General features: G+C 35.6%; 1 protein-coding gene across 8 annotated transcripts in view; it reads left to right on the top strand.

Moving 5' to 3' along the window:
• MYO9A (myosin IXA) overlaps positions 1-14,418 on the top strand; it is a 283,494-nt gene that overhangs the window by 215,070 nt on the left and 54,006 nt on the right. For all 8 annotated transcript variants that reach the window (XM_028495017.1, XM_055088082.1, XM_024128692.3 and 5 more), the window contains 5 exons: positions 3,896-4,008; positions 7,274-7,416; positions 10,061-10,284; positions 10,779-10,895; positions 12,427-12,615. In XM_028495017.1, coding sequence (XP_028350818.1) covers positions 3,896-4,008; positions 7,274-7,416; positions 10,061-10,284; positions 10,779-10,895; positions 12,427-12,615 — 786 coding nt within the window. The remainder of the gene's footprint in view (positions 1-3,895; positions 4,009-7,273; positions 7,417-10,060; positions 10,285-10,778; positions 10,896-12,426; positions 12,616-14,418) is intronic.

Genomic DNA, 14,418 nt, shown 5'->3' with positions numbered 1-14,418 from the left:
TTTTCTTCTCTGATTGCTGTGGCTAAAACTTCCAAAACTATGTTGAAAAGAGTGGTGAGAGTGGGCATCCTTGTCTTGTTCCTGATCTTAGTGGAAATGGTTTCAGTTTTTCACCATTGAGAATGATGTTGGCTGTGGGTTTGTCATATACGGCCTTTATTATGTTGAGGTAGCTTCCCTCTATGCCTGCTTTCTAGAGGGTTTTTATCATAAATGGGTGTTGAATTTTTTCAAAAGCTTTTTCTGCATCTGTTGAGATGATCATACGGTTTTTCTCCTTCAGTTTGTTAATATGGTTTATCACATTGATTGATTTGCATATATTGAAGAATCCTTGCATTCCTGGGATAAACCCCACTTGATCATGGTGTATGATCCTTTTAATGTGCTGTTGGATTGTGTTTGCTAGTGTTTTGTTGAGGATTTTTTCATCCATGTTCCTCAGTGATATTGGCCTATAGTTTTCTTCCTTTGTGACATCTTTGTCTGGTTTTGGTATCAGGGTGATGGTGGCCGCGTAGTATGAGTTTGGGTGTGGTCCTCCCTCTCCTATATTTTGGAATAGTTTGAGAAGGATGCGTGTTAGTTCTTCTCTAAATGTTTGATAGAATTCACCTGTGAAGCCATCTGGTCCTGGGGTTTGTCTGTTGGAAGATTTTTAATCACAGTTTCAATTTCAGTGCTTGTGATTGGTCTGTTCATATTTTCTATTTCTTCCTGGTTCACTCTCGGCAGGTTTATTTCCTTTTTGATTTCTTCAATGATCACTTGATTATTAAGTAGTGTATTGTTTAACCTTCATGTGTTTTTAATTTTTACAGATCTTTTCCTGTAATTGATATCTAGTGTCATAGTGTTGTGGTCGGAAAAGATGCTTGATACGATTTCAATTTTCTTAAATTTACCAAGGCTTGATTTGTGAACCAAAATATGATCTATCCTGGAAAATGTTCCTTGAGCACTTGAGAAGAATGTATGTTCTGTTGTTTTTGGATGGAATGTCCTATAAATATCAATTAAGTCCATCTTGTTTAATGTATCAGTTAAAGCTTGTGTTTCCTTATTTAGTTTCATTTTGGATGACCTGTCCATTGGTGTAAGTGAGGTGTTAAAGTCTTCCACTATTATTGTGTTACTGTCGATTTCCTTTTTTATAGCTGTTAGCAGTTTCCTTATGTATTGAGGTGCTCCTATGTTGGGTGCATATATATTTATAATTGTTCTATCTTCTTCTTGGATTGATCCCTTGATCATTATGTAGTGTCCTTCCTTGCTCTTGTAGCAATCTTTATTTTAATGTCTATTTTATCTGATATGAGTGTAGCTACTCCAGCTTTCTTTTGATTTCCATTTGCATGGAATATCTTTTTCCATCCCCTCACTTTTAGTCTGTATGTGTCCCTAGGTCTGAAGTGGGTCTCTTGTAGACAGCATATATGTGGGTCGTGTTTTTGTATCCATTCAGGCAGTCTGTGTCTTTTGGTGGGAGCATTTAATCCATTTACATTTAAGGTAATTGTTGATATGTATGTTCCTATTACCATTTTCTTAATTGTTTTGGGTTTGTTATTGTAGGTCTGTTCCTTCTCTTGTGTTTCCTGCCTAGAAGTTCCTTTAGCATTTGTTGGAAAGCTGGTTTGGTAGTGCTGAATTCTCTTAACTTTTGCTTATCTATAAAGGTTTTAATTTCTCCGTCAAATCTGAATGAGATCCTTGCTGGGTGGAGTAATCTTGGTTGTCGGTTTTTCCCTTTCCTCACTTTAAATATGTCCTGTCGCTCCTTTCTGGCTTTCAGAGTTTCTGTTGAAAGATCAGCTGTTAACCTTATGGGGTTTCCCTTGTATGTTATTTGTTGTTTTTCCCCTGCTGCTTTTAATATTTTTTCTTTGTATTTAATTTTTGATAGTTTGATTAATATATGTCTTGGCATGTTTCTCCTTGGTATTTGTTGTTTTTCCCCTGCTGCTTTTAATATTTTTTCTTTGTGTTTAATTTTTGATAGTTTTATTAATATGTGTCTTGGCGTGTTTCTCCTTGGATTTATCCTGTATGGGACTCTGTGTGCTTCCTGAACTTGATTGGCTATTTCGTTTCCTATATTAGGGAAGTTTTCAACTATAATGTCTTCAAATACTTTCTCAGTCCGTTTCTTTTTCCCTTCTTCTTCTGAGACCCCTACAATTCTTGTATTTTCTCCATTCTATTTCCAAGTTTTGGATCATCTTTACTATCATTACTCTGAATTCTTTTTCAGGTAGACTGCCTATTTCCTCTTCATTTGTTTGGTCTCGTGGGTTTTTACCTTGCTCCTTCATCTGCTGTGTGTTTCTCTGTCTTCTCAACTTAACTTACTGTGTTTGGGGTCTCGTTTCCGCTGGCTGCAGGTTTGTCATTCCTGTTGTTTTTGGTGTCTGCCCCCAGTGGCTAAGGTTGGTTCAGTGGCTTGTGTAGGCTTCCTGGTGTAGGGGACTGATGCCTGTGTTCTTCTGGATGAGGCTGGATCTTGTCTTTCTGGTGGGCAGGACCGTGTCCGGTGGTGTGTTCTGGGGTGTCTGCGACCTTATTATGATTTTAGGCAGCCTCTCTGCTGATGGGTGGAGTTGTGTTCCTGTCTTGCTCGTTGTTTGGCATAGGGTGTCCGGCACTGTAGCTTGCTGGTTGTTGAGTGGAGCTGGGTCTTAACATTGTGATGGAGGTCTCTGGGAGAGCTTTCACCATTTGATATTATGTGTAGCTGGGAGGTCTCTGGTCGATCAATGTCCTAAACTTGGCTTTCCCACCTCAGGCACAGTCCTGACACCTGGCCAGAGCAGGAAGACCCTGTCAGCCACACGGCTGGTCTCCACTTCTGCTGGTGTTGGGGTTCACACTTCTAGCCTTTTGTTGGAGTCACCCCACCGATGAAGACAGGACCCTGAACAGCCAGTTGTCGGCAGGTGGATTCTTAACCACTGCGCCACCAGTGAAGTCCCTGTTTCATATTATTTTGTCTAAGTTTTGTTTTGTTTTTGTTTTTGGTTGTTTCAGGCAAGAGTATAGAACAGGTTCTTGTTACTCCATCTTGGCCAGAAGCAGAAGTCTGTTATTTAAATTTAACAGCTCAGGATATGTGCTATTTCTGTTGGTAAGGCCATAGTCACGCAGACCAAAAGGTTAAAGAAAAAATTATAACTGTAGAAAAATGAAATATTAAAAAAATGACTTGAATAGATAACAAGAAATTCTGTCCTCCAAATGGTATTGTCTTTAAAGGGGCACATTGTAAACAAATGGAGCAAGAGTTATCAATTGAAATTCAGGTCCTTTTTATAGCTATGTAAGTCGTTCATAATTTAGAGAATTAGTGAGTACAATGATATTTTATTCTTTGGTCTTTTGGTTTTTCTTATCTTCCTGTGTTCTAGCTCTTTTAAATCCTTAACTGGATATAAATATCTATAATAGCAAGTTAGCCATAAAAATAATTATCATCTTTTTAGGGAGAAATAAAAGAAGGTAAGAAAAACTATGCTTAGTATTCTAGATTTATCAGGTCCTGGATCTTTTGTCTCTATCTTTAGATGGTTTTGATTTTTTTTCTTACTTTTCCACTTGATGTTCTTTTTTTTCTTTCACCCTACTTGATATTCTTTGTTAAATTGTTGGAAAACATGAGCTGGTAGTCCCTGTTTAGCATTTTCATTGACCCAAGTTCTCTTTACTTCAGATTACTGTGTGAAGTTAATGGAGTTTTTAGTAGGTTTTTTTATTTTAATGCATCTCTGAGTAATATGAATATATTTTTGAATGTTTTTAATAGGTGTAATTCTCAAATAATTCTATAACCTGAGTTTTAATTACAGTGCTATGATATAATTACTTGGTTTTAAGGTCTTTACATATGTAATTATTACAGACATCACAGCGTTTTTCCTCAGTTGATGAAGAAGCAAAGCTTCATAAGACCATGTCTCAAGGAGAGATTACGAAGTTGGCAGTGAGACAGAAGGCTTCAGATTCAGATATAAGGTATAAAGCATACACTGACTGTTAATAGGGGTAATATAATTTTATTTATAATAGACCATAGTCAAATACTGAGCATCTTTTTAAAAGCATAATTGATAGAATAGCTATCAATTTTGAAAGTTTTGAAATTTATTTGTCAACAAATACTAAGTACCTACTGTGTGACAGTAGCATAAATAATTCAGATATATATATAATGAGCTTTGTCTTTTTATATGTTTAGCACTGTGATTTGGGCAAAGTCTTTACATCATTATATGACTTAGGATTTTTGGTTGTAAAAGAAAAGAGATTAGACCAGATTAGACTGAAAATATTTTCCGGTTTTGGACTTGGATTCTGTTCTGAGTTAAGTGTTTTACAAATGGAACTGGAAAAGACTTTCAGGAAATAACTCTGTTCTCTTTAGGAGAGTATATGGAGTTTTTAATTATCAAGTATATGTCTTTGTCCCTTACTGTGTTATTATAAGGCAATTGGGCCCTCACTGAACACTTGAATATCTCATTGAAATCTGTCTGGTTCATAACCCTATTAAAGATCACTTTCTCAGTGACTGTAGAGGCATAATCCAAGGTAACCCAAATCTAGAGCAGATTATGCTGGAGGTCAAATTTTGGAAAACAAAATGTAACATAGAAAAAGCATACAGGTGGAGATAGCAGATTAACTATATAAATTTAATTTCCACATCCTCCTAAAATAACAAAACCTATACAGGACAAAAACAACAGGAGACAGCAATAATAAAACAGGAGACAGCAATAATAAAAATGGAGACAGCAATAATAAAAACGTGGAATCCAAAAAGTAGATAGACAGATTTTAAATGTCTTTATAGATAGGAGAAAGTTGAATCCTAAACGAACTGGGTAAAACTGAGAAAGAAGCATCTGGCTGACTGGTCTTCCCCAATCCTAGCAGGAAACAGGAGATTTATTTTCTGGAAAGGATAAAACAGAAGATTTCTGCACTTGGAGGTAACCAGATACAGTTGAGGATTGGGGTACATATTTGGAACAGGGGGATTTAATGAATGTTTACATACTGAGTGTTAAGATCCCCCAGATTTTTTTCTGTATTCAGCTTCCGCGTTTCATATACCCTCTAAGCAGATGATTCAAAGAGTCTTTGGGACTTCCATCCAACCCTCATGCAAAGACCTAAAGATATTGCTATCAGGGGCTCTCCCTACAAATTGGACAGCCAGATAACCCTACAAGGACGACCACAGTTTGGAAGCCCCACCAATGCACACTAGACCTTCCAAGAAGCTTGTTTATACCCTACTTTTGATCACCACACATTTGAGGAGACATTGGAAGTGAAATAATCTAAAACTAATGGGTAAAATACAACTTGGAAGCAATAAACTATACAGGGGAAAGAAAACTTCAAGACAGACAAATACAACTATCAGTAGATCTTCTGCATAAATAAATATAACTACATTCATGAAACCAAACAGAATACTTTGAAGGGAAACATTCATAATAAAAAAGAGTATTTGAAAATTGAAACTGTGATAGCATAAAGAAGTCAGAAGAGTTAGAAAGAAAGTTGAGGACATCTGTCAGAAAGTTGAGCCAAAAGACAAGAGACAAGAAAAGATAGGAAAATTAGAGGAGCAGTTCAGGACATCCAGTGACCCACTGATAGGAGCTCTGGAAAGATAGGACAAAGTAAAAATAAAGTAATTCAAATAAATTTCATGGAACTGAAGGACTTGAGTTTCTGTAGATTGAAAGGACCCCCTGAGGGCCCAACATAATGAATGAAAATAGACCCATACCAAGAGACACGTCATCATAAAACAGTAGAGACAAAAAACATCTCCATTATGATGGTGAAAGTAGCTTTTCAAGTGATGGTTGTACAGCAATCACTGAGGGAACCATGCCAGATTAGAGCAGGTTAGATGGCTCTGGGAAAGATTTCTTCAAGAACATGGAACTGATGGTGTACCTACTATGTTTCAGCATGTTGAGAGGAGATACTCACATATGGGGAGACACTTGGAGGTGAATTGGATGTAGGAAAGTGAGCAAATGTAAAACAAAACACTAACTCTAGAAAAATATTGATTATGGAGGGTACTGTATGTCTCAGTTGTGAATATTATTTACAGAGTAAAAAAAAATAGTGAATACTACTAAAAGAAAATACTGTATATTGATCTAACTAAAATTATGATATTCTGTTGCAGGGATGTCTGTGTTTGTGGAGGATATAGAACTGGAGTGTTGGAATATGCTTAATTATTATTTGTGGTCACAAATATGATAGCAATATAAGTATGGTAACTATTAAAAGAATCAGTTAAATAAATTCAAAAGGGTTGCTCTAGGGAGCAGGAAAGGAATGAGAATGGCAGGAGAATGCTATCATTTGTAATAAGTCTTGTAGAACAATTTCCCTTTATACTATATGGATGTATAGGATTAGTAATAAGCTATTAGAAAAAGAAGGAAGCATGGATAAAAGAAAAAGAACATGGGCTTCAAAAGCAGACAGACCTGATTTTAACTTCCATCTCCATCAGCCCTCTGAGCCTCAGGTTGCTCATGTGTAAAGTTAGAATAAAAATACCTATTTATCATGGTAGTTGTGAAAAGAAGGCATCATAAGTAAGGCATAGTGCCTGGCTCCTAGTAGATGCTCAAAAAAAAAAGGAACCAACAAATTAATGTACAAGTAAGCCTCCTAATAGGAGGTTAGGATACATACTATATGGTCAGTAAATGTGAAATGTTATTATCTCAGGATGTTTCCTTGATTTATATGATGGGAGAGAGTATATAAGCACTAAGAATGAGGCAATATAGAGCATAGTAGGTATGATTCTCAACTTTGTTACTCACTGGCTGTATAACTTTGGGAAAGTTACCTAATGTTTAAGCTACCAGTTTTTCACCTGAAAAACGGTTATGGTTTGAATGTAAAGTTGTTGTTATAGTTAATTAAGGTAATTCTATATAAGCACTTGTGCCTGGAGCATGATAACAACTCAAATAAATGGTGGTTTTTGTTAACATCCCTTAGTCTTATTATTTCTGTACTCAAGATGAGGAAGCTATCATTCACCTTCCAGATGAAATTTAAATGTACAATTGAAGACTAAATATGACTAGACTTAACTGTGAAGGTTAAATGAATTAATTCACACAAAAGGTGTTTATATAACTTAAAGTGACATACAGATATTGTCAATAGGACATGCTAATTTCCATTGTTACTTTTTTTTTTTTTTTTTTTTTGTAAACAGACCTCAGAGAGCTAAGATGAGATTCTGGGCCAAAGGGAAACAAGGGGAGAAGAAGACTACCAGAGTGAAACCTGTCACCCATTCGGAGGTTTCGGCACTCTTTGCTGGTTCAGATATGATTCCAGCTCATCAGTTTCCAGATGGTAAAAATGGACAAAGGGTGGAGATTGTCGTCATAATTTCTGTTTACTCTTTCTGAAAGTTTACCATCCCTCTAGTATTTGTAATGGTAATCCTGTTGGTGAGATATTCTAATGAGATAGGACCAATATTGTTAAGTCCCTCCTTAACTAATAGATAATTATAAAATTAAATTTTACCTATAATAGAAGTTTCAGGGAAATGTGGCACAAAACAGTGAAGTAACAACAACTTCAAGAACGATTGTGAATCTTCGATTAGCTTCAGTTTTCTAAAGTGTAAAAATCTAACCATTATTCATTCACTTAACAAATGTATATTCCTAGTAAAAATTAATGACAGCAGCTAATTTTTGAGTGCTTACTACATACAAGGCACTGTATTAAGCATATTGTATATATTAACTCCATTGATCCTCACAACAATTTTTTGAGGTTGGTATGATTATTATTCCCAGTTTATAGATAAGAAAGCTGAGGCACAGAGAGTTATTTGCTTATACATGTATAGCAATTGGCAGAGCTGAGATTTGAATTCAGTCAGTCTAGCTCTAGAGTCCGTATTCATAACCATTGTGCTAAAGTACCTATTATATGTTCCTGGGACTTTATAGTGGTAGCTGTTATTTTAACTTATGGAGCATCAATCATAGCACATTAGAAGATACCCAACAGTTAGTTCATCTTTTGAGATATGGCCTTTCTAAATGCTAGAATTATTAACTCTCCAAGGATTCCAATAGTCCCAGTATTAGAAGATTAGCCCATTCTTCCCAAGCCCTTTGCTCAAGTATGTATGAACGTTATTAATTACCGTGTAAAGATGCCAGCTCTCTTAAACAGGGATATACATCAGAGGTGGATGTGTAGTAATGAGTGGGTAAAATACCGGTGGGTGGATGAAATATCAGTATTGAATAAAATAGAAAGAGGCCCTAGGAAGAAAGTTATTATCTCTAAGAAGAGATAGAACAGGCCCAGTTAAAATAAGTAAACAAAACTTCTCACGTCTAGAATGCGATAAAAATAAAGGGACAAAGGATAAGATAAAGGGAGGAAAGATCAAGTTTCACATGGGAATGGATCAGCCAGAGCGGAGGCATCTGTGTGTCAAAGGAAAAACTGGTAGAAATTTAATTAGAACCCTGTTTTTCTGTCTTGTGACTTTGCTCCTATCACTTTGCAAACTGATATGGATAAAACCAGTAGTAAATTAAGTGAATACTACAGGTTCAGTTTGGAAAATTTGGAATTCCTAAGAGCATCAGTTCGTTTTATCTTATCTGGTTTACAGTAGTCATTCTAAATTTTTCATATTTCACAGTTATATTCTCCACCGCTGATTTCCAAGAAGGAATTAGGAAGCTGTTTGGTTGAAGTATATATTATTAGCAGACTTAATTGTGTGTTTGCTTAATAAGGATACATGTATAAAAATTGATTGTAGCCTTTTTATTTATCTTTGGGTAGAAATTTATTAAGGTAGCCCTTGTTTTTAATGCTGAAATTGGATTATAGACAGTTTCTTTAGTAACTATTATTTCTTTTAGTATAAAGAACAATATTGACTTTGCTTAATGAAACAATTAGATACTTGTGTATCTAGGTTATATAATGGAATTAATATTAGTTGACACCAATTTGAATATACTTATATCCTATATCTTTATAATTTTTATTCTGGTGCCATATCTCAAGTTTGTTTCACTTCCTGCCTAAGGTGGCATTTAGCAAGTAGGAGGCTATTTTTTTTCCTTTATTGTCAGAATTAGCTTTTAGATGGAACGAGGATATACCATTGGACAGAAGGTAAGGTAAATATATGTGGGGAAAACATATGTGAAATGGGGCCAATTTTCTCATCAAGCCCCAGGTAGGCGTTGGCAAATCCAGTGTAGTTCTAGATTATAATGGACTACATGGAACCCGATTTCTCTGGTGTAAACAATTGCAGAGAAAATTTGTTGTGTTTTCCAATATTATATACAGAGCTAGTTAATTCCAGGAATTTTCTGAGAAATTCATACAGTTATTTGGGAAATATGTGTGAAAATCCTAAATAGCAAGGGGACACAGGCAGAAGTGAACCAGTTGAGTTACCTGGTTCCCTAAATAGAGATTGCCAGCCTAACACCAGATATTGTCACTGGAGCATTTATGGCTTTAGACCCTAGTAAACAAATAATAATAATTATCAAACTTCACTGGCTTATTGGATTTGTACATAGCTGGGTGTTCTTTCAAACAGATATAGTAAAGCTATGACTGGGTTAATAGTCAGCATTTAACATGCTAGTGTGATTGTGTACTCTTCTTTCTTTTCTTTGGGACTGAGGTCTTTGGGATCCAGGCTTCAGTTCTACAAGACTTTTCCATCCAGATTTTCAGTATCAGACCTCATCTCTTTGGGAGACACGATAGAATTTCCCATTGAAAAGTGATAATTCTTAAATACATTTTCTGTACAAAGGTACAATCTGGATTTACTGCCTAACTGCCTGAACTTAAACGTTAATGTTACTTTACTTTTCAGATATTTACATGTTTCCTTCAGTGACTTACTAAAGGAACTTAAAAAGAAGGATGTAGAGATTTCAGTATTTTTACTAAAATAAATTTTTTTGGGACACTCTATCTTGATTTATAGAATTATCTCAGAATCAGCCAACACCTCCTTTGAGTCCAGAATTGCCTGGGAGTTGCCGGAAGGAGTTCAAAGAGAACAAAGAGCCTTCTCCAAAGGCAAGGCGCAAGCGAAATGTGAAGATCAGCAGCGTGGCTTTGGAGTCTATGCATTGGCAAAATGACTCTGTCCAGATCATAGCAAGTGCCAGTGATTTAAAAAGCATGGATGAATTTCTTCTGAAAAAGGTACCCTTTGCCTGCTCAGTTAGGCCCCTGAGAAGCTTTGACTGTGGAATGCTTGTATATCAGGATATGCCCCCTAAAGTATATATGCTTCAGTAAGTTAGAGCGTCTGTTTCTTTACCAGAAAGGTGCAAATAATAGGATCTGTGTAAGTCAGACTGCGTAGACAGGATTTAAAGTTTTAGGCTTTACTGTTGACTTCAGTTTTACCATAACTGTCATGTTGCATTCTGTATGGGAAGGTGAGGCTTGTCATTGCACACTTCGAGTTGTCTTTTTGGTAGCAGAACTGTGGAATCATACAATGTTAGAAGGGACTTTAGAAATCATCTAGTAGTAATAAAAGTTTGGCTATCTGGTCATGCTTTTATCTGGGTCCCATGATAGTTTGCGCTTTCAGGACGGTCATTGTTGAAGAAACAGTATGTGTCCAGAGTGGCATTCACTTCTTTTCAATTTAGTTGATTGTGTACAAAATCTCTTTCTGTGGTCCCCAGATGAATGACCTAGATAATGAAGACAGCAAGAAAGACACACTAGTGGATGTTGTATTTAAAAAAGCTCTGAAAGAATTTCGGCAGAATATCTTCAGCTTTTATTCATCTGCATTGGCGGTAAGTTAAACTGTGTCAGGAGATAGTCAGAAGTTCAACATTTGAAAAATTTGACAATGCCATAAAAAATAATACAGGGGCCATGTTCAACTAGAGATTTCTCCAGTGTCTTCTTTTTGTTTTAGGGATAGATAGGGAAAAGCATACTGACTGACCTCAGATTAACAGCATTCTCAAATTTCCTTGAGCAGTTTTTTTTTTCCCCTGTTATAGGTATCTGAAGGTATTGAATTCAGATATTCTAGGTATGATTCTTTTTCACCCAGTGGCTCTTTACTATTTTGACTTCTCATGATCCATTTAGCTCTGGCTCCAGCTTCTAATTCTCATTTGTGTTGGAATTATTACAATTTTTTATTCAGTAGAATTAGAACAGTTTATGTTCACCAATTTCTATATATGAGTTTGTATCACTTTCAGATTTACCTATACTTTCATATGATGTTGGCCATGGTTTAGAAAATTTATTATTGGTGCTAAAGTATATAATAATTAATGCTTTTGATCTTTAGAATCTTTATTAGTATCTCTGAATTGTCATATTCTATAAAAAATAATTTGTATTTAATTGTTTTTTCTTTGTTCAACCTGTAATTTAATGTGTAAAGAGAAATCAGGAGAACTTTCCTATGTATATTCTACTCAGTATAAGATTTTTTTGCCTTTTAAAAATAGGAACCATGCAGTCTTAGAGAGCAATAATTTCAAGACCATAATAAAGTAGTAATCAGGCTAGGGCAAATGAGTAGGTTTGGGTAGAGACAATGTTGGCCATATTTTTCTAATCCTGCTAACTGCTTGTCATGCTTCATACCTTTATTTTCTGCATTAGGGACCAGTATACTTTGTATCACATAGGAAGAGCCAACGTTATGAAATAGAGCTTAATAGTGGTTTTCTAACCCTGGATCAAAGAGGTTCAACTTCTAATTCTGAGGAGGTGAAAGAGAAATACATTTTAAATGTATATAATACGTTTTGGTCACTTAAATGCTGTCTTTTTCTTTCTCATGAAGACTCCACACCTCATTTAAATAAGTTAAAAGGAATTCCATGTAGATTCCTTTGCAAGAAATATGGTGTTATTCTAAGCATGTCATTCTTCTTCGGAAAAATGAATCAAAGTAAAGGTTGCCTAATGTTTCACTAGGCAAGAATTCAGGTATTCACTTTTTCAGTTTTAGAGTGGAACTATCTAAACAAGGTTCATTTCTGGGGATAGGTAATTAAGAGGGATGCAAATAATCTTTATAGCTAAATATAGTTAAAAATTCCCAGGGCTTTCTCCAATTATTACATTGTTTAAACTGTTAGGTATTTTACTAAAATTTAACAGGTTTTATTCTGCAGACATTCCATAGTAGAGTGGGAATTTACAAATACCACATGACCTCATGGACACGCCCATTAGAAAGTATATCAGGATCCTAATTTTTATTCAAAATAACTACCCAATAAAAATTGAATCAGTCTTCTGTATATAAAGAATTTCTTCATAAAACCTTACATTTCTTCTCTTATTGCTTATTAGATAGATGATGGGAAAAGCATACGGTATAAAGACCTCTACGCACTATTTGAGCAGATTTTGGAAAAGACCATGAGGCTTGAGCAGCGTGATTGGAGTGAATCTCCAGTCAGAGTTTGGGTCAACACTTTTAAAGTGTTTTTAGATGAATATATGAATGAATTCAAGACTCTGGAATATATACCCACAAAGGTAAATATATTTTGATTTCTAAAAGGATTCAGTTATGAATTCTTCTTAAGAGTCTGGGACATCTGGTATTTGAGAAAAACATTACAGTGAACGTGTCAACTACTTTAGCACTACTTTAGATCCAGCAAACCCCATTCTGTCCTAAAAGTTCATCAGACTGTGTTATCAAAGCCTTCTGCCATTAATACATTCTTCACTGAGTTAAAATATAATGTTGTGCCATTAAGATTATACCCTCAGCTTTGATAGAGGTCAGTACATAAATTTCCTTTTGAAAAACAGTGGTTAAAGATGTGATTCGTTGTATCATCTAGCAGCCTTTATGTAAGGACCCACGAATTATATTTCTTCTTGAATTAGGTTTTAGGAAAATGTATGTTTCTGAAAAATCTATATAATAGTAATAATAAACTTTATTTATTGAGTACCAGAAATTATACTAGGTGTTTTGATATTTTATTTACTTCTTGCTTCAGCCCTATTAAATAATTATTATGAAATTCTTCTTACAGAAGAGATAGTGGGCTTAGAGAAGGTTGTCAGTGTGTTTTCTTTCAGTACCCCAGCTGAAATAATTAGGTATCTGATTATTGGGTAGTAGGAATACTATTAATCCTTTTTATTGTCTCCCATTTTATTTTCAGTTATTCTGATTTATGTATATTTAGATTTATAAAACATTTGAAATCATTTTGAAGTAATCAGATATAAATAAATCCTTGAAAATTCTTCTGTCCTACATCTAAGTTGAGGTCTTATGTTATGCAGAAGAAGATTCTTACTAGGCTTATATTGCCTTTGTAATTTTAAAAGGTTAGATTGAGATTGTTCTCTACTATGGCTAACAGGAAACGTCATATGTAAAAGAACTTTTCCATGTCCCAGATGATACCTTTTTTTAAAAAAAATAAATTTATGTATTTATTTATTTTTGGCTGCACTGGCTCTTCGTTGCTGCGTGAGGGCTTTTCTCTAGTTGTGGCGAGCCGGGGCTACTCTTTGTTGTGGTGTGTGGGCTTCTCATTGTGGTGGCTTCTCTTCTTGCAGAGCATGGGCCCTAAGCGCGCGGGCTCTAGAGCGCAGGCTCAGGAGTTGTGGCGCACGGGCATAGTTGCTCCGCAGCATGTGGGATCTTCCCAGACCAGGGCTCGAACCCATGTCCCCTGTGTTGGCAGGTGGATTCTTAACCATGGCGCCACCAGGAAAGTCCTCCAGATGATACCTTTGTTTTTAAATTAAATTTAATTTATTTTTTATACAGCAGGTTCTTATTAGTTACCCATTTTATACATATTAGTGTATATATGTCAATCCCAATCTCCCAATTCATCCCACCACCAGCCCCCATGCCACTTTCCCCCCTTGGTGTCCATACGTTTGTCCTCTACATCTGTGTCTCAATTTCTGCCCTGCAAATGGTTCATCTGTACCATTTTTCTAGGTTCCACATATATGCGTTAATATACAATATTTGTTTTTCTCTTTCTATTTCGTTCCTTTTTATGGCTGAGTAATATTCCATTGTATATATGTACCACATCTTCTTTATCCATTCGTCTCTCGATGGGCATTTAGGTTGCTTCCATGACCTGGCTATCGTAAATAGTGCTGCAGTGAACATTGGAGTGCATGTGTCTTTTTCAATTATGGTTTTATCTGGGTGTATGTCCAGTAGTGGGATTGCTGGATCGTATTGTAATTCTAGTTTTAGCTTTTTAAGGAACCTCCATACTGTTCTCCATAGTGGCTGTATCAATTTACATTCCCACCAACAGTGCAAGAGGGTTCCCTTTTCTTTACACC

Source organism: Physeter macrocephalus, chromosome 11 (genome assembly GCF_002837175.3).
Source record: "Physeter macrocephalus isolate SW-GA chromosome 11, ASM283717v5, whole genome shotgun sequence".
In the NCBI taxonomy this organism is placed as follows: Eukaryota; Metazoa; Chordata; class Mammalia; order Artiodactyla; family Physeteridae; genus Physeter; species Physeter macrocephalus.
This window is presented reverse-complemented; position numbering and strand designations above follow the sequence as displayed.